Raw genomic sequence first — 27,636 nt, forward strand, 5'->3', positions numbered from 1 at the left:
ACTGATTTTTCTGTGGGCCCGTGGCCTCCGACTTAAAAAAAAAAAAAAAGGTTCTTCACCCCTGAATCTAACTTTTAAAAAGTTTTCAAGCTGCTTTTTCCTTCTGTTCCGAGATGTACGTTTTGATCATCAATGGAAATACTGTTTTCAGTCCGTTTGCATGTAGTGAAATCAACATTCACCAACACTTACCAACTGAAAATCTAATGCTGCCAGAGCGACCAATAGCTAATACGGAGAATAGTGTTGGAAACTGCTTCGTGAAAAGCCCAGGAATGTTGCCACAAATGGCATCTGCTTAAGTTAGCAAAAGAGATGGGGGAAACTGTAAACAATAACCACTCCCACTTTAGTCAGCTGTTCAAAATACCGGTCAGTTCTGTGTCAATACGTGATTGATTGCTGCTCCATCCCCTTAATCTTCAGTTTCACATTCTGTTTTCTCAACCCTGGGCAAATTCCTCTGATAGTTGTGAGAACTAAAATATCTTCCTTTGCCGAGTGAGAGATTCTCTCCTTTGGGTGTTTTTAAAATGCAAAATGGGTTCTCTCTTAATAGGGATGTAAAATCCTGTTTAATTGGTTAATCAGCGAAATGTTTAACTAATTAACCATTTAAAGAGGAGGGTGCCTTCGTTGGAGTAGCCCCATTAAGGTCCCATGAGGCTTATCAGTTAAACATTCACATCCCTCCTTCTTAATACCCCTCTGAACTAGAGTGGCCAATCGCATATATGCACAGTCCTAGACAACCTGCACAATACAAGGGTGTATAATTAACCCTCTTTGAAAAATGAAAAACCTACAAACTAAAAAGGCAGAATTCCTGCAAGTAATTTAACGTTTACAATATTTGCCCAACTAGACAAAGCCACTAGTCTCAACCCTCCTTGACTACTCCAAACGTTACGTCACACTGTTTTTGCAAGTGCTCTCATAGCCAAGTGATCACGTAAAGACACTTAATAGCACGAAGTTCTGAAATGGCACTGTACAGGAAAAGTGGGTGTTACATAACTAACCTGAATCTTTACAAGGCTTGGAAGAGGTTAATTTTATACCAGCAGAAACCCTTAGGGGTGCTATACACAAAGATGATAAACATGAGTTACTATTTTTGTTTTATGTCTGTTTGGTGACTATTCAGAGCAGGAAAAAAATTAAATGTAACATTCAATATGTGCACTTCCTTTTGATCAAAGTCCATAAGAACACATGTCAGTGAGACACACGTGACCACCCTCTTATAACATCATCGGCATCAAATTTTAACTTCCTTTATCAGCAATCCAAAACTTGAATCACTGAAATGCAAGAACTGGGATGTAAGTATATGTACTCTCTCACACTATGATCTCAGTATTGTGAGATCAGATCCTTGAGTGTCTGCATGGTGATTTACTTTTTAAATCCATATTAAACAAATAGCAACTGATAATCAGTTACAATAAATGTATCTCCTAGAACATATTAATTCTTACTTGCAGCCTCTGACTTTCATGTGTTCAGCAAGGAATCTAAGTAATAAGGGATTTCCTCTACTTCTTTTTCTGTAGTATCCTATAGTTGTGACAGCCATGTACTCCATATATGGCACTGATGCTAATTCTTCTGTAATGTCCTCAAACAGATCATTTTCTATACTATTTTGCATATATCAAGGTGGAAATAACTTCTGCCATACAGAGATTCAAGGCTTCCAGTTCTTTCTGTTCACTTTTTTGCTACGTTAAGTAATGACATACATAGGAACATAGTTATTCAAGGGACTAAAACTAACAAAAATAAGAAAATCCTGTTTTCCCAGTGATTGCTTAATTCTGAATTGCTAGATGCTAGAACTCCGTACTTTCCCATGACACGCTTAACTGGTATTGCATTTGCCCCAAAATATCTGAATTCTAGCTCTCAAATTCTGAGCCGTTTCATGTTTACAACTGTCCACTACTTTATTTACTGTTACGAAAAGAAAACTGCATAAAACTGTGACGTCTCCATTACAAAGCAACTTTAGGTAGGAGAGTTCCTCAAATAATCTGTTGACATATTTTTCATGGAACAATAATAATTCTAGTCTATTTCCAATTAGCTTATATTTGTAAGTATCTAAAAAAAATATTCTTTTAAACCAAGAATGAGACTTCCTCTTACACATACATATCAACCTACATTGTCTGTGTTGTGAAGAAAAGCACAGAAACCAATTAAATATCATCTTTGTCAACTTTCCATGACAAGCTGTTGGAAATGGGCGGGGGGGGGAGGGGGGGGAAGGGGGAATTCCAGAGTTGAATGGCAGGAGCTATTCAATAAATATTACACACACAATAGCTCCTGTTTTCATTCTAATTAATATATATATATATATATATATATATATATATAAAATGTATGTATTTATTAGAAGTCTGGAAAGGTAACTTCATGTGCAATATTAAATGACCTAACTTTAGTTCATTCTGAAAAATGACTTTCAATGGTTTCCTGGGGTTGGAGAGGCTGTGGATGACTCAATTCAAAAGTAATGCAAACTTAAAGGCACTGGTATGATGGAACCGAGATGAATGGAAAAGGGATTCAAGAATGAATCTATTCACTGAAATAATGTTTTGTGGGTTGGCTCCTTGTCCGACTACCGTTTTATTGGTACTGAAGGGAACTGACAGGACTAGTGCTAGGAAAGGCAAAAAGCGAGGTCACACCCGAAATGGGCTTCCTTTCCTATCCCAGGCAAACCCAGTCTTGCTGCTAAGTCTTTTTCTAAGAGGCAGCTTGTCCTGGTGGATCAGTTTTTCCAACTCCCTGGCTAGGAGAGCTCACGAACAACTCCACCCCATCCTCCCTCCACTGCACAGGAGGCAGAATTCCCCTCTAAGCTACAACTCAGCATGGTGGGGTGTCCAGTGACTCTAATCAAACTTCTTTGGCTCCTTCTGTTAGGAACTTTTATAATTCTCCACTGGGCTGAAGAGGCGATGGCAGCAAATCCATATTAGGAATAAATTCTACACCACCTATCAATGTCTGTTGTAAAAAAAAATGGGGATGGGATATAAGAGCAATGTCTTCCAAGGATAAACTTACCTTCCTCTCCCCATGTCCTTTCCCACTGCACTTAGTCAAAGTGTATTTAGGACACTCTGCCAGTGTCAAAGTCCTAGGGACACCTTTCCCAAGTGTCCGATGCTGGCAATGTCTCTGATCCACCCCTTGAAGCGGAGGGCTGCAAATTGCAAGAAAAAGCAGCTTCCACGTGAAATACCAAGAGCTGCATCTTGTGTACCCAGGAACCTCGTCGCCGACAAATCTGTGTGTGTGTGTGTGTGTGTGTGTGTACCTACGTGCACGGGGACTGGCTAGAAATCCACTCCTACTTCTTCCATTCAAGACCTGAGATATTTATTGCACACACACACCAGCATTTCTACAAATTAAAAAACAAAAATCGCTCACAACTTTCCCCCCTTATTATACAACGCGCCGTGACTCCTCTCTTTGTAAACCTTACTCAGAACACCCTGCAAGTCCACCGTGCTTCTAAAAAACACACACACACTCGCCCAGCCATCCAGTCTGTTTCCAGGAGAAATACAACACAAGCCATCCATTGCATATTCCCAGAGATCTGAGATTATGCATCACGCTCCCTGCCTCTGACCAAAAGTGACCTAATATTAAATGGGGGTGGGAAGTGTCGGTGGAAAATTCTCTCAAGACTGGCACCAGAATAATGCTTTCTCCTGGAAACATGGGTGTATATTTCATTCCTAGGAACTCCACTCAAGTTTCACCTTCTATCCCACCCAGAGACCGTTTTTTAAAAGTTTGGTTTAATGCTGCACTTGAAATCAGCTCCAGCTTGGATGCATTTTTGCCTATTTTGCACCTACATACAGTAGTGCATGCATACGCTCTTCAGCATTCTTTATCTGTCCTGACTATGCAAAAGGCAGAAAGAGCTCGGTAATCCCAACAGAAGAATGCAAATAACGTCAATGCACAGCTGAACTGCAAAGCCCTGCCTTACAGGAACTGTGTGAGTGAGAGTGTGTATGTGTGTGTCTGCAAAAAAAGGCATACACTAAACAGGAAATGCAACTGAGAGCTATGGAAAGCCTCAAACTTCAAAATGCAATTGCATCCCGAAAATTGCATTCATGCACTTGAAAATGCATGCACGACTTTTTGCATATTTTGCAAGGAACAGAAGCAGGATCCTTACCTCTCGGCTGAGACATTTTCCCCTTTGCTTTGATGGGGGAGGGGAGCACAAAAGACTTTGCCTTGCCTCTCTTCTGTAGCTAGTTTTGCAACAAAGATGCAAACTGCAAGCGCCCAATCTTCATGCAACTGGAGTTTTTCTCACTTGCTGCAGCAGATCTCTTTGCAGAGAGGGGAGGTGCAATTGCACACCTTGCAAAACTGACTGCAAAGTGGGGTTTTTTTCCCCCAATTGCAATGGAAGGGAAGGCTCTGCTGCACCTACATGATGGGCCAGGGCTAGCAGCTAAAAGCTCCAAACTTGGATCTGAGTAGCTTAGTGCGCAGACGTCCTTCCTACGAGCAACGCGGTGGTCGCTGGGTAATGTAGTTTCCCGGAGAAGTCCATGGAACGCTTCCTTAAGGGAGAGACAGTCGCCCTGGTGCATCGCCAACATTGCACGGCGCAGCCCGGCACAGCTGGAGGCATTGCAAAAAGGATCGGCTCTTTCACAGGGCTCCGGCACAGGCGACTTGCACGTAAGGTCTTGTGCTTTCAGGCAGAGACACGGCAAATAGCAGCCTAATTCTGGGCAGCTTGGCTCTGATCAAGCTGGGGGAAGAGGCAAATTATTAACCCCCCAGCTACCATGTTCCTTTGGCCATGGTGTGCATGTGTCTGTGCATGGCAGTGAGTGATATAAGTGGTTGCTTGTGATGCATGTGGGTGCAAAATGTCTGCTTAGCAACACTGGTGTATTCCAGCAGAGCCGGATCCAAAGATACATGGCTTTGGTCCCTACTCCCTGACAGTCTCCATCCAGCAGCCTCCAAGGGCAGCCCCATTCCACTGAATCCATGAAGCTGTCATTCAGTAGGGGGGCAGTTTGCAAACCCCCAGGCTGATATTATGACATGGACTTCCCCTCTCCCCCCCCAAAAAAATAAAAACGTCCATGGAATTTACTGCTTTCAAAACTCAGCACTAGACTGATTTCTTCAGTCTGGCCTTTCGTGTTTGACGTGCATAGTGCACATCGATTCGTTCCCAGTCACAGAAATAAACACATGCATTTTACAGTCTAGTCATGCTGTTTCTGCCATGAATTGGGAAGGAAAAAAGAGACAGTTACTCCAGTTGTTAAATACTTAAGAGGAAAAGGGACTCGAGTGCATAAAAGTCTGTAGATTATAGAATAACAGAACACTAGAACTGGAAGGGACCGCGAGAAGTCATCGAGTCCAGTCCCCTGTCCTCACAGCAGGACTAAGTACCATCTGATCATCCCAGGCAGATGTCTATCTAACCTGCTCTTAAATATTTCCAATGATGGAGATTCCACAACTTCCCTTGGCAATTGATTCCAGTGCTTAACCACCCTGCTAGTTAGGAAGTTTTTCCCAATGTCCAACCTAAACCTCCCTTGCTGCATTTAAGCCCCTTGCTTTTTGTCCCATCACCAGAGGTTAAGGAGAATAATTTTTATCCCTTCTCTTTGTAGCAGCCTTTTAGGTACTTGCAAACCATTACCAAGTCCCCTCTCAATCTTTTCTCTTCCAAGCTATCTAAACCCAGTTCTTTCAGTTTTCCCTCATAGGTCACATTTTCTAGACTTTAATCATTTTTGTTGCTCTTCTGTTGGCCTTCTCCAGCTCTCCACATCTTTCCTGAAATGTGGTACCTAGAATTGGGCACAACACTCAAACTGAGGCATAATCAGTGCAAAGTAGAGCAAAAGAATGACTAGTCATGTCTTGCTGACAACACTCCTATTAATGCATCCCAGAATGATGTGCTGTAGAGTTTAAATAAGACATTACGGAGACCGTTCCATAGAACTTATTTTAGTTAAAAAAACAAACCACGTATTCAACTGATTAAGTAATTGAGAGATGCCAAACAACCATTCCTCTTTCAGTCAGGTCTAGAAAAATCTCCTGCTCCGAGTTTTCCAATATTTCCTCTAGCAAATACAGAGGAGATAAAACTTGGCATTTACTGAAGTCTCCAAGGCTAAAAAAAACAAATCAACATGGAGAAAAATAATTCTGAAGGGAGGAATTAAAACGATCTAGATTTTTCCTTTCTCCATCATGAAGCAGTAAAAGAAAAGGTACAAACATGTTTTTCCTTTCTTCAGGCCTGTATTCAGAAGTACCTGAAATTCTTGTTGCATTATTAATATATAAAAACTAATCATATTTGTTTCCTTTATTTCCCTGTATTTCCTTGACCTCTTTCATCATACAAAAGCGTGTGGTATCCAGGCTGTCAAATGTTATTGTGAAGTTCTTTTCATATCATGGTTCCATTTAACGTTCTATTCCATTCACTTTTTTTCCAGTTGATATGTCAAGGTCTTACATACAAGTTCAGTTAAGAAGTTTTTATTTTGAATAACTTTTATGAAGAGAGACTCCAAACTCAGACAGACTTTAACCTACTGGGTGCCCTTCTCAATGTCTTTATCTGAAAAAAAACCTAAAAATGTGATGGTATTTTCTTAAAGAGCAGTAAGCCTTGCTTTTCCGCTGCTGTTTTATTCAGAGTGATCCTATGTGCTTTGGTATTATTTTCCAGTGCGTATGCTAGGTAGTGTATTTTTATTGAAGAGTTTGTAATGACACGTTAGCATGAGCTGAGTGAGAATATTTTTTAAAACCATGCCAGTATAAAAGTGAAGATTTGATAAAAAGCGAACAACCTAGTACATTCTAGTTTAAACTCTTAGGCTATGTCTACACAGCAGCGCTATTTTGGGATACTGGAGGTATGTATTCCCTCAATAGAACAAGGAAAGGAATAAGTGTCAACTTCAGCTTTTAATTTCTTAGCTTTTATCAGATTATTTATCTGATTATTTTATTTTGTCAGATACTGGAGGTATCCCGAAATAGCTATTCCGCATCTTTTGAGCGTGCCCATTATTTCGAATAGGGATGGAATAGTGTAGCCGATTAACTGATAAGCAAAAGCTTATAGGTTAATGCTATAGAGTACATGCATCCTTCCCTCCCACTCCCTTCCCCGGCCTTTGCCAGTAATTTTTTTAGCATGCTGGTCAGCAGCCCAGCTCAGTCCTGGCTTGCAACGGGTCTGGGCAGCAGCACAGAGCGACAGGCAGCCGGTCCGCAAGGGGAGCAGCTTGTTTTTAAACTGGTTCCTTTCACAGACCAGCTCACACCTGGCACCCCACGCTGCTGCCTCTGATACAGAGGCAGCAGCGCACAACGGCAGAGGATTCCTTGGGGGTGAAGCCGAAATGCACTGGCTACTGGCCCCGCCTCCAGGGACCATAGAATAGTCAACTAACCAATACGAATTAATGAGGTTATTCGACTATTCAATTAACCGATATTTAACATCCCTAATTTCAAAATATAACGGGCTTGCTATTCCGATGTCCCTGTAAACCTCATTCCACGACGCTTAAGGGACATTTCAGAATAGCAATTTATTTTGAAATAAGTGCTGTGTAGACAGTACCAAATTTCATAACAAGCTATTTCAAAATAATAAAATTGAGTATCTTGCATATTCTGAGCTACAGGTGCAGCATAGACACACCGTTAGGGGGCTGTAAGGGTGCATCTACACAGCACCCTTATCTCGAAATATGCTACACAATTGCGTAGCACAAATTGTGTAGTTTATTTTGAGGTAATTTCGAAATAAAGCGCTATTCCAACAAGTCCCTTAAACCTCATGGAACTAGGGTTACAGGGATGCCGGAATAGCACGCCTGTTATTTTGAAATCTGTTTTGAAATAATGGGCGCGTTTTAAGATGCGGAATTGCTATTTCGGGATACTGGAAGTATCCCGAAATAGCCCCGCTGTCTAGGCGTAGCCAAAATTAATATGAAAGTTTTGACACAACTTGAATGTGATCTTGCTTCTACTGGGGTCTGATCCAGCAAAGAGTTACTCTTGTGCCTAGTTTGAGGTCAGTGGAACTGGTCGTGTGGTTAAAATTATGTGTGTGCACAGGATTGGCACTAAGGAAATAAAACCAGTGAAATCAGCTTTGGGGCCTAGGTCTTCTTCAAGCTACTTCCAACTCAAACAAGTTATAGTGAAGGAGACAGCAGTTAGACAGCACTTAATTTTTTGTATGTATCTATAATAGGTTTGTCTTCGCTGCAGAGCACTCGAGCGGCATGGAATGACTGTGTTCGGCATGCACGACACTTTAGCAGGAGTTTAAAAGTACACTTAACTAGATGCTTTTGTGCGTGGGCAGGAATTGGATATGGGCAACTTGAGTTATACCTCAAATTAACCCTGCAGTGAAGAAGCGCCCATTTGCAGTGAGGAACAAAAGGCTTAGTAGAACAAGGAAAGGAATAAGTGTCGACTTCAGCTTTGAATTTCTTGTCTTTTATCAGATTATTGATGTTCACTTTTGATTTGGTTTGAAAACATCCTTCCAAACTTCCCGGTCAACATGTACAGTTTCTCCCCCCCAAGTCTTGTACTCCAGTAAAGAGCTCACAAATCCAGACAGCTGCTCTCCATCTATTCCAGGCTATTTGTAGAGCCTTTACTGTGGACATGTTTTTCGACTGCATCTGGTATGTTGGACCAGCCTGCGTAACAGCCAGCCTTTTCCTGCATACAGATCCGCCCTCTCTCATGGGCCCCAGCCCAGGGCCCTAAGGACAGATTCCTCTGGGGTCCTGTCCGACTGGTGGGGCTTCCGGCCATAACTCACCAGTCTGTGGGCTACCTTGAAGGCAGCCCCGTCTTGGGCTACTTCCTACCCTCTCGTAGGGTCGATGAGGGATAGTTCTTATCTTCTTCCCTCCGTTTCTTCAAATCTCTTCCCTCTGGTCCTCTGGCCTCCTTAATCCTTCCTGCCTTTTCCCTCTGGCCCTCCAACCTTCTTCCTCCTTCCTCTCCTTCCCACTGGCCCTCCGACCTTACTCTTTTAAACATGGCGCCAGCCTCCACCCCTCCCCCTGGCGTTGGGGATGCACGTTCCCCGAGGGCACGCCCCCCTCTCATGGGCATCATCTCCCCGCCCCCCCGAATGCTGTTCCCGGACACCGTGCCGGCGGCTTGCCGGCCCTCGCACCGCTCAGCCAAGCCGCGGCTTGGGAGCAAGCCACGCAAACGGCGGCTTTAACTCTGCGCACCCCGTGCAACACGGGGCTCAGCGCAGTCCTAGTGTGGGGCGGGTCGACGACGCCGGGGGGTGATGCCGCCCTGTAACAGGAGCGACCCTCCATGAATTTATCTAGCTCTTTTTCGAACCTGGTTATAGTCTTGGCCTTTACAACAGCCGCTGGCGCCTGGTTGATGGTGCATAGTGGGAAGAAATACTTCCTTTTGTTTGTGAAGAAGTGCTTCCTTTTAAACCTGCTACCTCCTTGTTTCATTTGGTGACCCCTAGTTCTTGTGTTATGGGAAGGAGTAAAATAGGGCTTCTTCATTCACTTGCTCCACACCAGGCATGATTTTATAGACCTCTCTCATATACAGGGCCGGACTAAGGGGTGGGCGAGCCAGGCAGCTGCATGGTGCACCTACCGATGGGGGGCGCCTGATGGCAGCTGTAAGGGACGCGTGGTGCCCCTGATGGCAGCCATCAGGCGCCACGCGCCCGGCTCCCAGCAGGCTGCAGTGGCCGCCTGGGGCGAGGGCCACGTTAACCCCCTCAGTGCCCTTCCCCCCACAGCAACGGGGCCCTGCACGGACAGGCACGGCCTACCCGGGCAGCCCCGGGCTGTGTGCCAGTGGTGGTGGCCAGGCAGCGCAGGAGTCCTGCGCGCACCCCTGAGGCAGGCTCACACATGCGCCGTGCACCTGGAGGCGGGCCCGCGCGGCCCAAGGGGGCAGGATCGCGCATGCGCCGTGCGCCCAGGGGTGGGCTCACGTGCCCTGGGGGTGGACCTGCGCATGCGCCATGCGCCCAAGGCGGCACTGCCTGCCCAGGGCCTAGGGCGCCAAAATGGCTCGGGCCGGCCCTGCTCATATCCCCCCTTTAGTCATATTTCTTCCAAGTTGAGACGTCCCAGTCTTATACTCCAGGGCTACGTCTACACTGGCATTAATTTTCAGAAATGCTTAAAACGGAACAGTTTTCCATTATAAGTATTTCCGGAAAAAGAGCGTCTACATTGGCAGGATGCTTTTCCGGAAAAGCCCTTTTTCCAGAAAAGCATCCGTGGCCAATGTAGATGCACTTTTCTGGAAAAAAGGCCCGATCGTCATTTTCGCGATCCGGGCTTTTTTGCGGAAAACACTACTGTGCTGTCTACACTGGCCCTTTTCCAGAACAGTTTTCCGGAAAAAGGACTTTTGCCCGAGCGGGAGCAGCATAGTTTTTCTGGAAAAGCAGCTGATTTCTTACAGTAGATCGTCAGTGCTTTTCCGGAAATTCAAGGGGCCAGTGTAGACAGCTCGCAGCTTATTCTGGAAAAGCGGCTGATTTTCCGGAATAAGTGGCCCAGTGTAGACACAGCCTCGCTGTTTGTGCCAACGGCTTTAACTGAAGTCCTCAAAAATAAATATTCCCCCGTGACGCTTCTCCAGGAGATCTAGGAGCTCTTATTCTGGATGCAGACAGCAGTCTTTACGATTCCTATTAACAGGAGATCCTTTTGCATGTAATTTCATTCTGTTCCTGGGTAAATTCTGCCTTGTCCATCCAGCTGAGACATGCTGGAAATTAGCTATAAAGTGCCAACGATTATGCATAGAACTTTGCACCCCACATAGGAGAAAGTTCATCCCTGGTGTAATTTAGTGGCATTATCACAAGGATGGATTCGGCCCATAATGAATACAGGTCCCTGTCTGGGAAGCTTACACACTAAATTCGGACACGGTGCAATTGACATGAAGCACGCAGGTGGGAACACACAGTGCAAGTAGATCAGTGTCGGGCTGAATTCTTACAATCTCTCTTTTTCCTTTTCAGGTGGATTAAGCTGCACGAGCTTCCATCCTGAGTTTGAAGTGGAAGAGGAAGCTCAAAGCAGTTGTTGCGCTTCGCTGAGATGCAACGGGCAACTCTCCCAATGATCATATGGAGAATTCACACGTAGGCCAAGAAAGTGAAGAACCAGGGGCCGTTTCCGTTGTGCTGCATAGCAAATGGTAACAGGTTGAACTGTTTGCCCCACCATACTGAAAAATAAGGATGTGGCCAATAGGGATGTAAGAGTTTAACTGTTTAAAGGGGTAACCGATAAGCCTGAGCTCCCCATATGATAAGCCTGAGCTTATCGGTTACCCGAACGGTTACACACTGGCTCCTGGTCCGGCTCCTGGGGAGCCAGCTGCCACCCCGTGCTGCTGACTTTATATTAGAGGAAGCAGCAAGAGGCGGCAGGCAGGAGCTGGTACACGCAAGGAGCCAGCTTAAAATGTGACTTGTAGTGCATGCTGGCTCCTGGGAGCCGGTACATATGGGGAGCCAGCTTAAAGGCCGACTTCCTGCACATACCGGCTCCTGGGGAGCTGGCTGCCGCCGTGAACTGCTGACTCTGAGTGTCTGCAGCAAAGGGTGGCAGCCGGTTCTCTGAGATTAGGGCTGGCCGCCAGGAGTGCACTATCTGTAGGCCTCCTCCCAGGGAACCAGCGTGTAACTGCTAACATTTTTAACATCCCCACGGTTACAGTAATAACCATTTTTTAACATTCTTAGTGGCCAGCAGAGGGACGGTTCCTAACCAATAGATGGGACATGCTTCAAAGTCTGCTTTATAAAAAAAGATTACTTTTTAACATGCTTTTTTTTAAAGCAGACTAAGTGGTTCCCATCTTCCAAATCTATTACTTGCAAGTTTTCAGTTTTGATAATGAAGCTGCCTTTCCTTATAGGAATTTAAAAACCGACTTCAGTAGTCTAAACTTTAGACTATTCTGAGGGCTCTAATAGCTGTACAATCTTAAAAGACTTGCAGCACAATTTATGCTGGAACTTTTATCATCAAAATAGCGATACCAGAGGTATAAAATCCTGCCTAAAGGATTTAGAGGGATCTATCATTATACGCATTGCTACTAGTCATTACTGTAATATGCTTTTTCCATATGTTGGAAAATGTGTGTTCTAGCAGATTTCTATACCACAACTTCGGCTGGCCCTCTTTTTTCCTTCCAACATGCCTCTAGTGACTTAAACCATGTTATGCAGTAGTCACTTGGCAAATGGTATTTTTGCCATTTTTAGTTATGAGGGCAAATATAAAAAGGATATAGCAACATTCAGTTAGTGGTAAGTTTGTATAACTTTCTGATGTCCAGGGTGATTGTTTGTTTGGGGGAGGGAAATAGCTTAAAATATGCTCCTGTTTAAGATCTTGCATGCCAAGTTTCATAGTCGAGAAAATCCTTACAACCAAGCAAGAAATCCTTGAAATTAGGGGTTTATTATGGAAATGTTGACAGACCTTTAACTAACACATCCTCAGTGGCAGTGTTACAATACAGTAGCCATAAGCTAAATTGACAGCAGCATGTGTAGCCTTCAAGCATTGCTCAAGCAACTTGGCAGCATTCTACAAACCTAGCCAGTTGGAAGATATATGTTCAGTTGTCCTTTTTCTTTCTGTTGTCTCGGTTTTGTTTTTGTGTCTGTGGATTAAAAGTAGGTGGATCTGGAGGCTTACTAAGTGATACACCCTTTGATTTCTAGCTTTTTAGCTTCTGGATTGCCATTCAAAGAACATTCACCGTGTGATAACAACAGACTCTCTGTTGCAATGTATCGTCCATTTAGAAGCTGGAGTTATCTTTCATTACACCGTTAGGAACGCTTTCTGCTTGCCACTTCCTTGCTGACTTGCACATAAAGTTGATCCATCCCAACAGCATTCTGTTATATACCTTGCATGGGAAAGCATACACAGAAACTCAGAGCAAAACTTATACTGCTGGAACACAATGGCTACGTCTAGACTGGCATGATTTTCTGCAAATGCTTTTAACGGAAAAGTTTTCCATTAAAAGCATTTGCGGAAAAGAGCATCTAGATTGGCACGGACGCTTTTCCACAAAAGCACTTTTTGCAGAAAAGCGTCCGTGCCAATCTAGACGCGCTTTTCTGCAAAAAAGCCCCGATCGCCATTTTTGCGATCGGGGCTTTTTTGCGGAAAACAAAGCTGAGCTGTCTACACTGGCCCTTTTGCGCAAAAGCTTTGCACAAAAGGACTTTTGCCCGAACGGGAGCAGCATAGTATTTCCGCAAGAAGCACTGATTTCTTACATGAGATCGTCAGTGTTCTTGCGGAAATTCAAACAGCCAGTGTAGACAGCTGGCAAGTTTTTCCGCAAAAGCACCTGCTTTTGCGGAAAAACTTGCCAGTCTAGACACAGCCAATGAAGGAGGAATGAAATGGGGGGGGCTTTTGCTGGTTAATATCTTTATTTTATTCCCGCAAAATGTGTAACTTTTGAATGATAATGATGGCTATACAGGTTGCACCTCTAAAAACTGGGACTCTCTGGTCCGGACCACGGATGTTCCAAGATTAGAAAGTCCTGGCATGCTGTGGGGGGAAGGAGGGGAGCAGAGCCTGGCCCGCTGCAGGTGGTAGGAGCCAGGCATGAGGCAGTGAGGGGCTAGGAGCCCTGCGTGAGGCCCAGCTGGGCTACCGGAGGTGGGGTGGGGGACAGGAACCCGCCATGCTGCCTGGGGAGCCAGCTTGAAGTCCAGCGCATGGCTCACCTGGGCTGCCTGGGGGCTCAGCAAGTCAGCCGGGAGCCCAGAAATGAACTCTCTGGTCCGACAAAATCTCTCATCCTGGATCAGTCAGGTCTTGAGGGTGCCGGGCCAGGGAGGTCCAACCTATTTTGGTTTTATTGTAGCGATGCCCAGAGCCCTCAGTTGAGATCAGCTCACCGTCGTATTAATCATTCTACAAACACAGCGTGAGAGATCTACCTTGCCCTGCTGAGTTTGCAATCTAAGGCCCCGATCCTGGAAAGACTCCCGCAAGCTTAATTTTAAGCAGAGTGACACAATTCAATTGTGCATAAAGTTTACTCTTTCTCGAGTATTTTCAGCACATAAACTTAAGCACCGATACAAGTCTTTTGCAGGGTCAGAGCCTTAGGGGTATGTGCGCACTGTTGTGGCACAGCTGCAGCATACCATGATAGTGTAGCTCAGCGGTCACCAACCAGTAAAGCAGGATGTCCCGGTAGATCTTGGCGCCTCTAACGGGTGATCCTGACTGGTTTTGCTGGAATACTATGAAGTGCCGGCACTTCAGCTGCCCCTTCCCACACTGCCCTGCTGCCCCCTGGGAGCCTCCTGCTTGTTGCAAAGGGTTGGGGAGACAGGCAGGGGGCGCTAAAGTCACTTTGTCCCTCTCTCCTGTACCCCAACTTCACAGAGTGAGGAGGACGGGGCCTCAGCGAAGGGGTGGGCAGGGACAGGACCTTGGAGAAGGGGCAGAGGTATTTGGGTTTGGGTAGGTCCTGGACTGACTTAAATTCAGAAAGTGATCTAGTGCTTGAAAAGGTTGGAGACCCCTGGTGTAGATGTTCCTAGGTCAATGGAACCGGTTTTTTCACCTGTATAATTAATCCCCCTTCCAAGTGGTAGTAGCCAAGTCAACGGAAGAATTCTTCCTCGCGACATCTACATAAAAGGTTGAGTCAACGTAACTGTTGCATAGACCATGATGCTTTTAACATCCCTGAGTAATATCATGAAATCAGGTTGATTCTTAACGTAGGCCAACCCTTAGATCAGTGGTCCCCAACGCGGTGCCCGCGGGCGCCATGGGGCCTGCCGGGGCATTTATATGCGTCATCCGAATGATCTGGGCCGGCCTTACCCCGGGCGTGTGGCGCATGTGCAGTGCCGGCCCTGGGCGCATGGCACATGTGCAGTGCTGGCCCCGGGTGCGTGGCACACGGGAAGCTCCTGCGCCAGGCGCGTGGCACTTGCGCAATGCCGACCCCCGGCGCGCAGCGCATGTGCAGCCCTGCCCCTGGATTCACAGCGTGTGAGTAGCCCCACCCCTGGACGCGCGGCGCATGAGTGGCACCGCCCCCGGGCACCTGGCAGCCCCAAAAGGTTGGGGACCACTGCCTTAGATCATAAGCAAAAACAATCTGTTACTATGGTGGAGAAGGTCTTTGCAGAAGCACAAACTAATTGTTGATGTGCATGACGGACCAGATGCACCAACAATTACTGTATTGTCAATAGACTCTCATTCACTGTAACGGGTTGGATGAAGCCCGGGAGTTTAAATTGCCAACTTTCCAGCTTACGTGATACTATATAATAATATTTGGCATGGCAGCAAACAGAAGACCAAGAAGTCTTTACCTTTTAAAATAAAGGAACATCAGATTGCTCTTGCAAAAATTTTTGCAAAGATTGCTCTTGCAAAAATATTGCCCAGGCTTTATGCCGGCTCTGTCTAAAAATCCTTGCATTCTGTTTCCCAGGATAAAGCAGCAGAAACCATTTGAAAATCATAAGAACGGCCATAGTGGGTCAGACCAAAGATCTATCTAGCGCAGTATCCTGTCTTTCAGCACTGGCCAATGCCAGAAGCCCCAGAGGGAGCGAACGGAACAGGGAATCATCACATGATCCCTCTCCTGTCATCCATTCCAGCCTCTGACAGAGGCTAGGGACACCATTCCTACCCATCCTGGCTAATCCCTCAATCTTTAACTTCCATTCTAACTTTTCTACAGTCCAGAGGTATAATGGTGTCATATCTTTATCAATTTTCAGGATTCAATCCTGTTCCCGGTAAAGCCAAGAGCAAAATTCCCTTTGCAAAAGTTCCTTCCCCGCTTTTTTTTTTTTTTTGGTTAAACTTTGTCTCCTCCCACCAACATCACCTTACCATCCTCAATCTTTTTCAGCTGGCTGGCTAAAGCCAGGTGTACCCTCTGAAGAGCCCCTCCTGTCACTGTCCTGAGTGACTACGCTAAGGTGCTACAGCAGAGCGATCCTCAGAGCCCGTGCTCAATTCAATGTTATGCTTAGGACCATTCGCACCTCAGGGTGCTTGGGTAACTATTAAACATCGTTGAAGAGTGATTATTTTAGTCCTTACTCCTGTATAACTGAGTAAGTTGTAGATGTGGGTGCCAGACAGAAAAGTCTTACTCAGGGATGGGCAACCAGGAATGCTGGGTGGACCACATGGATGGCCGTTCTTCACATCAGTGGTTCACAGCAGCCCCATGACCCTCTGGGGCTCCATCTGTGGGCCCCTGTTTTCCCTCCTTCCCCATGTGCCTCTTGTGTACCAGGTCACCAGAGCCCCACACTTACCTGCTCCTCTCCCTTCCTGTCAGAACTGGAATGCTGCGAACAGCTGATTCACAGCATTTCAGCTCTGTGCGTGAAGGGAAGAAGAGGGGGCGGAGCACAAATCAGGTGATTTTCACATTCTGCAAGTGCTGGGAGAGAGGAGTAGGAAGTGTGAGGCTCCGTTGCCCCAGTGTGGAAGAGGTGCATGGGGGAGGGGGTCAGCCAGGGGATCCGTGGGCTGCAGATGGAGCCCCACTGGGCCGCATGCAGCCCGTAGGCCTCAGGTTGTCCACTACTGCTCTTATTTGTAAGGTCCTGTTTAATTTGTGATATTGCACATCCTGCATATCAAGCTGACAGCTGGAATCCCTACCCTGGGCTCCAAGAAGCCAACCGTGAGAAATCACAGAAAAGTGTTAGTGGATCTTGTTACCGCAAATACTACGATTTTCCTTTGCTAGTCTGCAACCCGATTGCAATTTTTTGACAATCCTGCCGTTCAAGTTGGGCTTCATTTATCTGAATAAGTAAGTATCCAACATGTAGAGAAGGGCAGATGAAATTATTGGTTAAGTTCATCACTTTATTATAAAAAGGCAAAAAATTTATAAACCAATCGTATTTCATACAGTTAAGCCCTTTCGGAACATTACTCACTGCATCTATCATTTGGCATATATGGTTGTGACTATTTTCTTCCACTGTTTGATCTGAGGAAGTGGGTCTGGCCCACGAAAGCTCATCATCTAATAAACTATCTTGTTAGTCTTTAAAGTGCTACATAGTCCTGTATTTTGTTTCATTCTTCATGCATCTGCCTCCTGAGGGTATTTAGTTTTGTCCTGTGGCATGGAGAATTTAAGTAATTTGCAAAGTCTGCCACTGTCAGGCTATGTCTACACTGCCAGCTTTTGCCAGCAGAGAGTATGCAAATGAAGCGCTGATTAGCATTTTGTCATGCTTCATTTACATAATGTATTTGACCCGTTTTTGCGCAAAAAACCCTTGCGCAAAAACGGCTCAAATAGAATATGCAAATGAAGCGTGGCAAAATGCTAATCAGTGCTTCATTTGCATACTCTTTAATTGAATATTCCCCATGTTGATAGTCCTTTTGATGTATTTTTAGCTGTATACCAGGTTTCAATATTGATTCTGATTAAAGTTTGTCAGTTTCAAAGTTTGGTCATCTGAAGAAGTGGGCTGTGCCCACGAAAGCTCATGATACCATCTGCATGTTTCATTAGTCTGCAAAGTGCTACCAGACCACTTGTTGTTTTTTCAGTACATGAAGCAGCTATCTCAACCACTGATCTTTGATCTGAACAGGAGAAAGTGAAAATAAATGAACTGTGTGAGATACTGCAGGGTCATGGAAACAAAAAAGGCCCAAGGAAATAAGAGAGGAGGGCTGGACTTGTGGTTAATGACCTGGGTTCTATTTCTGGTTTCCTCTGAGATCTTTGAGAGAGGAGTTGGGCAGATAGTGTAAAAAATATTCTGTGAATAATCACGTCAATGTTATATGCCTTTTTGACTGTACCTGTTCTGAGTTCACTTTCCAAAGATATTCTAGCGTGAATTTGCTGGCAGGAGTATTTGCTGAAATGGCAGTATTTTAAGGCAAACTCTGCAGAAAGGAAATCTCCAGTTTTATAATCTAGAATATTCATGCTGGAAACTTGGTTTCTTTGGGGAGGAGGGGGGACACGCTTATAGAGCAGTTATCCAGGAACAGAAATATACAGTGTGACCTATGTGTCCACTCAGAATCTTCAGTATTGAATATTTGCTCACAACAGCTGGTGAACAAGTCTAGGCCAATAATTATTTGCAACAATCTGTGATGTTTGTTGAAAAAAACAGAGAAGCATAATTCGTTGTGTATTCTCCTTTAGCCATGTGTGATTTGAACAAGTCTCTTTACATGGGTATGGCTCAGTTTCTGCATCTGAGTGGGAAGGATTATGTTTCCCTCTCCTTACCTCAGACAGGAGTTGTGTAATGTTTGTAAAATACTTTGAGACCCTTTGTGTGGGCAGTGTAAATAGGGTTGCCAAATACTTTCTCAAAAAATACCGAACATGGTGGGGGAAAATTGGTTGAGCAAAAAAAAAAAGGACCAAACTTGTTGAGGGGAAAAAAAACCACAGAGGACCAAAGTCGTTGAGGGGAAAAAAAACATACACAAGAAAAAAGAGTCACTGCGCCTTTAAATCCCCTTGCTCCTCCTGTCCCCACCAGACGCAGCACTGGAAGAATGTCCGAAGCATCTGAGAAAAAGGTTTTTTACCAGACAGAGGCCGCAAATACTGGACTGTTAGGGCTAATACTGGATACCTGGAAACCCTAAGTGTAAAGTGTGTGTGGATTTTGTTCCATTATTATTATTATTATTATTATTATTTATTATTAACAATAACAATAACAATAACAATTTATTTATTGACATGTAAAGTGCAACACTGAAGGCAGCCACAGAATGAGCATCCATATAAGAGATCGGATATTTGATGATAAAGTAAAATGATTTAGTGAATGTGCTTCCCGGTCATAGAGTGTGAAAAAGTGCCTTTGCCGTTAGTTACTGTCCAAAGCCAGTGTGGATTTTGGATGACTGATACATGCAGGGAGGACAAAGGTCATGATGTCTGGGAAGTGAGATATTCCAAAAACAATGCAGATTGTTAATGAAGTCAGGCAGGTGGGGGAGAACTGTTACTTAGCTTCCGTGGATGACAGAGTCGGGACATGCGCCAACTATATCTCAAAGCAGTCAAAGGTTATTTGTATTTCCTTCGCTTCCGAGTTGCACTTTTATTGGAATATGCCATTTCCCAGCCATCACCACCTTTCACAGAAATGAGAACTGTGTGGAAGGGGAAAAAATAGTTTGGGGCAAGCATAAAAAGTTAGGCTTTGAGGAGAGCTGGTTTAGCCCACCATTACGCAGGAGTGTATATCTGGACTTTTAAAAACAACAAAAAATAAAACACATAGGCTAAGTCTACGCTGCGAGTTTTCGCTGCAAAAAATATGCTAATGAGGGACTCATTTGCATGGGTCAATCTCATTTGCATATTTTCTGCCAATCCATTTTTGCACTGAGGTTTTTGTGCGAAAACAAGCAGTGTGGACGTTTTCTTTTTGTGCAAAAACCCTTTTTTCCGCAAGATTGGTATGCCTCATTTTTGGGGGCATAAAGATCTTGCAGAAAAAGAGGCTTTTGTGCATAAAGAAAATGTCCACACTGCTTGTTTTTGTGCAAAAACCCCAGCGCAAATAGGGATCGGCAGAAAATATGCAAATGAGATCGCAACTCATGCAAATGAGTCCCTCATTAGCATATATTTTGCAGAGAAAACTCATAGTGTAGACGTAGCCATGGATAATGTTGTAAACATGGTTCTTTCACTAAAGAAATATTTCCCAAAATTGGGAGGCTGGAGAAGGACCAGCAAGCTAGATAGCGTATGAGCATCAGCTGCAGGCATACATTATCAGACTGTTTAATTGTTCTCCAAAATCTCAAGCGTTTTTCTTTTTAAAGGCAAGTCTGTAGCTGTTATGGTTTTAAAGAAAACCTTAAAACAGGACCTGATCTGAGTGTAACTGATATAATGATATCTGAATTTGCAGAGAGCCTGAAACAATAGCTCTAATGTGTGAAACACCCCATTCACCGTGATTGGTGTAAACTCAGCTATCAGTAAGGATTGTTTTAAATGGCAGAATTGTTAAATATTTCGCAGTCAGAAGGAATGAGTGGAAATGTCATATTCTCTTGGTCTACATAGTCTACTTTGAATGATCATTCAGATTACAGCAGTCCTTTACAACAAGCATGCATGAAATTAGTTTTTATTTTCCTAAAAAGGTATTTGGGGGCGGGAGGTTGCTTTGCTTTCAAAAGCTGATCAAATGTTGCACGAAAAGACGACTGCTATGGACTCTTAGGGTGAATAAGACACGCAATTTGTGCTATGCAAATTGTATATCTTATTTCAATTACATTTTGAAATAGCTTATTTTGAAATTTGGCGCATCTACACAGCATCAAATTTCAAAATAACACGCTATTTCAACACATCCCTTAACCCTCGTGGAGCGAGGTTTACAGGGATGCCAAAATAGTGCACTTGTTATTTCGAAAAATATGTTGAAATAACAGGCACGTTTAAAAAACGTGGGGTAACTATTTCGGGATATCCCAAAATAGCCCCACAATCTAGACCAGGGTTTCCCAACGTATGGGTTGGGATCCAAATAGGGGTTCCCGTTACATTTCAAAAGAGTCGCCAGGTGTCTCCTCAGGTGGCTCTTAAGGAGCCATTCACACATTTTTTGAATTGCCCAGGGTCACTAAGTGTTCCTGAATTATCAAAATGGGTCCCCATCTGGAAAAGGTTGGGAACTACTGATCTAGACGTACCCTCAAAGACCAGTAAATGAACGTAAGAAGAACTGCAATAGAGTGGGAACTAGTAAAAAAAGAAATGTTCATTGCTTTAGGAGATCAAGAAATTATTGCGTGTTTGTCAAAAAGAAACTGACCATCTGGAGGAAAAGAGGCCACAAGAGAGTCTGCTAAGGAAAACCCCAAAGTGGTAGGTGGGTGGGTGAACTAGCGAACAAGAACACACTTGCCTCACAATAGAGAAGGTGACAAACAATGAACAATCATGAGAACGGGTGGCTTATGGGAGGAAAAGCCATCTGTTCCTTACTAGTGTGAATGGTGCAAAATGATCTGCATTCCTTTGTTCTCCATTTGGAAGGTAATTGCAGACTGTGGGTGCTTTTTGCACTTTGCGAGCCAAATAAACGGAGCTTCTGAGAAAGAAGCTGCTATGTCTTTCATTTGATTTTTAGCTTCCTTTATTTGTCTTTGGTATTCTTACGCATTTTCTCTTGTGCCCATTAATAATGAATGCCTGGTTTCCTTGATGTTTTCATTAGTTAGAGATCTTCCCCTCACCCCAGCACCCAGACACACTAGTGCTAACACCGTGATGTTAGGCCTGGAGATCTGGCTTTTAACCAAATGGCTGAAGAAGGAACATCTGAAGAAGTGGGCTGTGCCCACGAAAGCTCATGGTGCCATCTACATCAAGCCTGCACAAGATACAGCCCGCGGGGGCTCACTGTGCGGCCCGTGACTACTTTCGGACTTGGCGATGGCTGAAGTTTGCAGGGTACCCGATGAGGCTGCCGCCGCCCTCCACACACGCCCAGCCCAGCCTGGACGTGAAGCAACCGAGCGTCTGCAGAGCGGCAGCCAGCGGGGAGAGGCGACCGGGCCGGGGCTGGCATGGAGGCAGCCGCCGCCGGTGTCCTAGGGGGCGTTGCAGTGGGCAACTCGGCCGGGAGGCAGACGAGCACTGAGCCCGCTGCTTGTGAGCCGAGCCCGTGGGAGGAGCGGGCGTGCCCCGCACCTACTCCCCCGATGGTGAACGCCAGCGAGCTCAGAAGCAGGGGCGGGCAGCTGCACTTCATGGTCTGAGCCGCCTGCCGCCGTACCCGCTCGGACTGCCGCCGTGCCGCTTGTTGCTCTTGAATTCATCCCCCTCCCCCATCTATCTCCTTCCCTCCGGCCTCTTGTCTAAACAGCGCCAGGAGAGCTCCGGAGACTCTCCTCCTGCTCCGTGCGGAGCTTGGACCCTGCAAAGTATAACAAAGTTCAAATTTATCAAATTAATCACCGTTTTTCATTTTCCCATGATTCATAAATAAAAATTAAAAGAATTTAAAAAATTATTTGTTTGATTTAATTGAAAAATTATTAATAAAGTATCACACCCCTCCCCCCACAACCTACCCTTCCGGCCCGCATATAGAGTCATATGGCCCTCGCCGCTTTCTGACTTGTGCAGGCCTGATCTACATGTTTTGTTAGTCTATAAAGTGCTACCAGACCATTTGCTGTTTTTTGTTTATCCTGTAAAGACTAACTCGGCTGCCCCCTGAAGCAGCTGAGGCGTTCTTGTAGAGGATAGAACAACCTATAAAGAAGGAGCCTGCAGCCTGAAGGCCACATGCGGCCCATTAAGTCTTTATGCGCAGCCCTGCAAGACATTTTGCTTACCATTGCTCAAGCGCAGGGTTAGCAGGTTTTGCTAGTTTCTGTCCATGTCATTTTTCCCCCTACTGGTATTACTAACGTGACATGTATGTAAAGCAGAGCACGTGAAATGCATGCTGATTGCACATAACATTGAGAGAGCCGTGTGCTCCCTCTGCATCCAATCACAGCACTGCTACGGTGCAATTGGCACACCCTGTAAATTCTAAGTACGCACAAGCGCAGCGAGCAAAACTACCTTATCCTGGGAAATTGTCTTGGTTAGGACAATCTTGTGGCCCATGGAGATGAAGGAGGCCACTCACGTGGCCCAGTCTCTCGTCTAGGTTGCCTGTCGCTGCTCTAAAGTCTCAAAGTAGATCAGATCATAAAAGCGACAGGCGCCCAGTAAACGAACCTCATTCGCAACTTAAGCAGTTTAAGCAATAACACAATCTTAGAGCTGGAAAAAACCGGCAGGCAAGACTAAAGAACAGAATGCTTGGTAATGAGAGAGGATGATATTAGTTTCCTTCTACTTAACTCAGACATGTAGGCTAAAGAGCTTGCTGTAAGCAAGACTATACCACTGTATCTTGATTTGCCAAGCAACACAGAGCTCAGTGCAGACTCAGGGTATAAGGGCCATGGAGGGTTTATTAGAAAGATTGGCCAATTTCACTCAGATAAACAAACCACGGGGTTTTATGAAATTAGAAATCTTGTATTTATTTTTATGACTTAGTATACATTGCACAGTGTTCTTCCTCTGACTCTTAATCTGCCAAAATAGACAGAACTAACTTGAAACTCTAGAGGCTGCGTAAAAGTGGATTGACAAAACATAAATGCATGAAGTGCACCAACTCTGTATTCAGATGAGTGCATGCTAAGCAAAGGGTTTTCATCAGAACCGGGCTTCCTTCTCGTGTGCGGTAGTGGTGGCAAGTTGGTGATCAGGCATGTTATTGTAATGTAAGAGATTCCCAAGTTCAAAGCTAGCATTGCATCTTAGCATTTTCTCCTCTGGATGTTTATGTGGATTTTGGTATGCTCATAGCTCGGACACTAATCCCTCCCTGTTCATTTTCAAGGATGATTTTCCTTTTAGTGTATCCTATGTATAAATAAATAGACTTCTCTCCTTTCACTGGGGTCAGTAATACAAAAAATCTTCTCTCTACTTCACACAAGAACTCGGTTCAGCCCTCAGTCCCGCTCTTTAAGGCCTTTTGCTTTGCACAGTCTGCATTGTTTTCACCGTTCTCACCGATTTCACAAAACCATTCACACTCTTTGCCACAGGGGTGGAGGGTTCAGTGACTTCTTTGTTTGCCAAGACAATGCAACTAAATAGATTTGCCCGAATAATAGTCTACTTTAATAGTCTGTCTGGTAAAGTCTTTGGTCATGGAAGTTGGGGTGTTGTGTCGGCTGTGATCCTTGAAGCTGTATCCACCGGGGAGGGCCTTCACGCTGATGTCGATGTGACGGTAGTGGAGTAACCCTGCTTATTGCAAGATTGGAGCCTTACTTATGATACTAACATGTAACGTAAGAGACTGTATGTGACAGGGCATTTGCCCTGCACTGGCCCTTTAAGTGCAAAACTCCAGCCCTCAGTGAGGTGGGAGTCTGGGAGAGGAAGGGTGTGGCAGGGGGCTCAGAGCTGGGGCAGGAGGTTGGAGTGTGGGTCGCTTACTTCAGTCAATGGCACAGTGGGGCTGAGGGAGACTCTGCCTGACCTGGCCCTGTGTGGTTCCTGGAAGCAGTCGGCATGTCTCTGTGACCCTAGGCAAAGGGTAGGTAGTTCTATTTGCTATCCTCACCTGCAGGCACCACCTCCACAGGTCCTATTGGCTGCAGTTCCCAACCAATGGGAGCAGCAGGGGAAACAACTGCAGGCCAGGACAGCACCTGGAGTTCCCCTGATCACCACCTCCAACGCTCACAGCCCCAGTCCAGCAGGGGGCAACCCAGGCTCACAGCTTCTGGTCCATGGCAGAGAGACTGTCCACAGGCCTGACGAAATTATGCAGGGGCCGGATGTTGCCCACCTCTGATTTGTGTTCATCCTGTTGCACCGAGGTGCAGCAACACGATTACTAGTTCCTTGGAGTGAAACTATCGCATCCTTCCCTCGTGTTAGCAAAACATTGGACAGCGTTTGGATTCTCGCACAACTCCGAGCCAGGAGAGTGTTTTAACTGAAGGGTTATTGAAAAATAAGGGTGCTTTTTGGTTTAATTAAGTGTATAGCATTTCACCTCCGTAAAACTCTCTTGCTGCCAAGTGGCAGCAGAAGTCAGACTGAGAAATTAGTATTTCCATAGTAGACCTCAGGCGTGCGAGACATTCTGTAGCAGTGATTTGAGTACTATTGTCTGACGTGATAGACGTAGTTGCTTGATGGATGTTGATAGATCTTGCCTGATGGATATTAGAGCTGTGAAGTGTCACCTACTTCATACATCACTTCTGAGCAGCAGCGTTCAGCCTAGCTTATGCCTCAGACATAAGAACGGCCATACTGGGTCAAACCACCAGTCCATCAAGCCCAGTATCCTGTCTGCTGGCAATGGCCAATGCCAGATGCCCCAGAGGGAGTAAACAGAACAGGAAATCATCACGTGATCCCTCTCCTGTCATCAATTTCCAGACAAACAGAGGCGAGAGACACCATTCCTACCCATCCTGGCTAATAGCCATTGATGGACCTAACCTCCATGAATTTATCTAGCCCTTTTTTGAACCTTGTTAAAGTCCTGATCTTCACAACATCTGTCAAGGCTGACTGTGTGCTGAGTGAAGCAAAGCTTCCTTTTGTTTGGTTTAAATCTTCTACCTATTAATTTCATTTGGTGACCCCTAGTTCTTATATTATGAGAACAAGCAAATAACTTTTCCTTGTTTACTTTTTTCCACACCGGTCATGATTTTATAGACCTCAATCATATTCCCCCTTCCTGTCCTCTTTTCTAAGCCGTTTCTCCTTGTGTCTCCCTGATCCTTGTTTTCACCACTGACAGTCTTCTGTGCCTTTTTTTTCCAGGCTGACCTGAGGCATAAAATTAACTCCTGGTACTAACTTGCAAAGCCTTCATACTATGAAACACCCACTACTCCCAAGATGAGTCCTCATTTAAAAAAAAAAAAAAAAGGAAACTCCAAAATTAATCCTTTTCCTCTGGATTTCCCAGTGTATGTGCACTTCTGTGTTCTAGAATGTTGCAAGCATTTTACTGATGACTAAACTCCTGGGCTACGTCTAGACTGGCAAATGCTTTTAACAGAAAAGTTTTCCATTAAAAGCATTTGCGCAAAAGCGTGTCTAGATTGGCAGGACGCTTTTCCGCAAAAGCACTTTTTGCGGAAAAGCGTCCGTGCCAATCTAGACGCGCTTTTGCGCAAAAAAAGCCCCGATTGCCATTTTAGCCATCGGGGCTTTTTTGCACAAAACAGTACTGTGCTGTCTACACTGGCCCTCTTGATTTGCGCAAGAGGGCTTTTGCCCGAACGGGAGCAGCATAGTATATCCGCAAGAAGCACTGAATTCTTACAGTAGGAAGTCAGTGTTCTGGCGGAAATTCAAGCGGCCAGTGTAGACAGCTGGCAAGTTTTTCTGTAAAAGCAGCTGCTTTTGCGGAAAAACTTGCCAATCTAGACACAGCCCTGATGCCTAATGAAGTCAAAAGGACTACTACAGGCACCCGGGGTCTCAAACTCCCAGCCCCTGGACCATTAGGGTTGCCAGATGATTTAACCAAAAATACCAAACACCCCTCTCCCTCCCCCTCCCCCAAAAAAAGCACTGGGGGAAAAATTCTGTTGAGAAAAAAAAGGAGGAGACCAAAGTTGTTGAGCAAAAATCCCGAACAGTGTGGCCGCTTTAAGAAATGCTTTTGAGGCTTTTTGGCCCTAACAGGCCATTTCCCTGCTCTGGGCTGATCAGCTCCCCTGCGGAACCAGGTAAGTACCTGGGATTTTCACCTCCTGGCTGGGAAAAAATCAGAAAATAGTGGACATTTTAGGTGTCCGGTATTTTCTGAATTGTTTTACCCAACAGGAGGTGAAAATACCGGACTCTTTGGTTCAGTACCGCACACCTGGCAACCCTACGGACCATCCCCAGCCAGAGCAGTTGTGCAATCTGGCACAGGGGCCCTTTTTGTCCCTGTCACCCAAGACCCCTCCCACCACTGCCTCACCCTCTCCCCGCAGAATGTGACTTCGGGGATTACTGGAGCAGCCTGGTGCAGGGCAGCAGCAGAGAGCTATGTGAAGCGGAGTGTACTTGGAGGGTGCATATACGCTGCTTTGCCACAGGAAGGTTTGACTGCGACTGCCACCTTGTGCCAGGCTCCCCCGATAACCCCAAAGCAGAGTGCCAAGAGGAGAGAGAGCAGTGGCAGGAAGGGGTGGGGCTTGGGTGAAGGGAATGGGCAGCCCTTCCCCACCCAGCCCAACTGGACTTCCAGGCTGGACTGTGAAACAGCTCTGGCTGGGGATGGCCCTCAGGCTGAACGTTTGAGACCCCTGGACTACCTGCAATAACTATTGTAACTGGTAGTAAAACTCAGCTGGGTTGGAACCTTACACATCCAATCCTGAAATGACCCTTTTATGAGCATCACGTAATGTGACATGGCTGCTCCGCTGACACAGCTCTTTGCAGAACTGGCATCTCAGCCTTGTAAATTCTTCAGGATCGAGACAGTCTCCTTTCCTCTGGAAGTACCACACCAAGGACATTTGTGGTGCTCTGGTGGTTTAAGAAACCCTGGCAATGTTGAGTCAGGGCAATGGGATCTGGAGGTAATTAGTGGAGCCTTGTAGCTTTATGAATATATTTCAAGAGTTTTGTCAAGAGCTTAGAATAATACGAGCTCTTACATAGTAGAATACTGTCCATGAAGCGGATGTAAGCATGTACTTGAAGATAACCATGTAATTTAAAGGCCTGAGTGAACAGGGGTGGACTTAAACATACAAATAAAGTAAAGCACATTCTTAAACACTCTCCGGTCTCAGAGCTTCAGTTTTCCCATCCTTACAATAGATCGGGGTGGGCAATAATTTTTGATGGGGGGGGGGGCCACTCCATGATTTTGGAAAGTGCTTGAGGGCTGCAGTC

At 45.3% G+C, this 27,636-nt stretch overlaps 1 protein-coding gene and 1 long non-coding RNA gene across 3 annotated transcripts in view; one reads left to right on the forward strand and one right to left on the reverse strand.

The window, feature by feature from the left end:
• The window catches only part of MAP2K6 (mitogen-activated protein kinase kinase 6), a 102,750-nt gene extending 98,341 nt beyond the window's left edge, over positions 1–4,409 (reverse strand). The window contains exon 1 of the mRNA XM_006129156.5: positions 4,223–4,409. Within this exon, the coding sequence (XP_006129218.1) occupies positions 4,223–4,238 (16 nt within the window). The 5' untranslated portion in view covers positions 4,239–4,409. The remainder of the gene's footprint in view (positions 1–4,222) is intronic.
• On the forward strand, positions 1,283–24,577 carry LOC149521940 (uncharacterized). 2 transcript variants are annotated; one of them, XR_016347574.1, is made up of 3 exons: positions 1,283–1,325; positions 11,126–11,304; positions 21,405–24,577. It is a non-coding gene; the product is annotated as an uncharacterized LOC149521940 (long non-coding RNA). The 2 variants fall into 2 exon arrangements; XR_016347573.1 differs by lacking the exon at positions 1,283–1,325 and adding an exon at positions 4,607–4,740.
• The last annotated feature ends 3,059 nt before the right edge of the window (positions 24,578–27,636 follow it).

This window comes from Pelodiscus sinensis, chromosome 20 (genome assembly GCF_052426305.1).
Source record: "Pelodiscus sinensis isolate ZL-2025 chromosome 20, ASM5242630v1, whole genome shotgun sequence".
NCBI classification, from domain to species: domain Eukaryota; kingdom Metazoa; phylum Chordata; order Testudines; family Trionychidae; genus Pelodiscus; species Pelodiscus sinensis.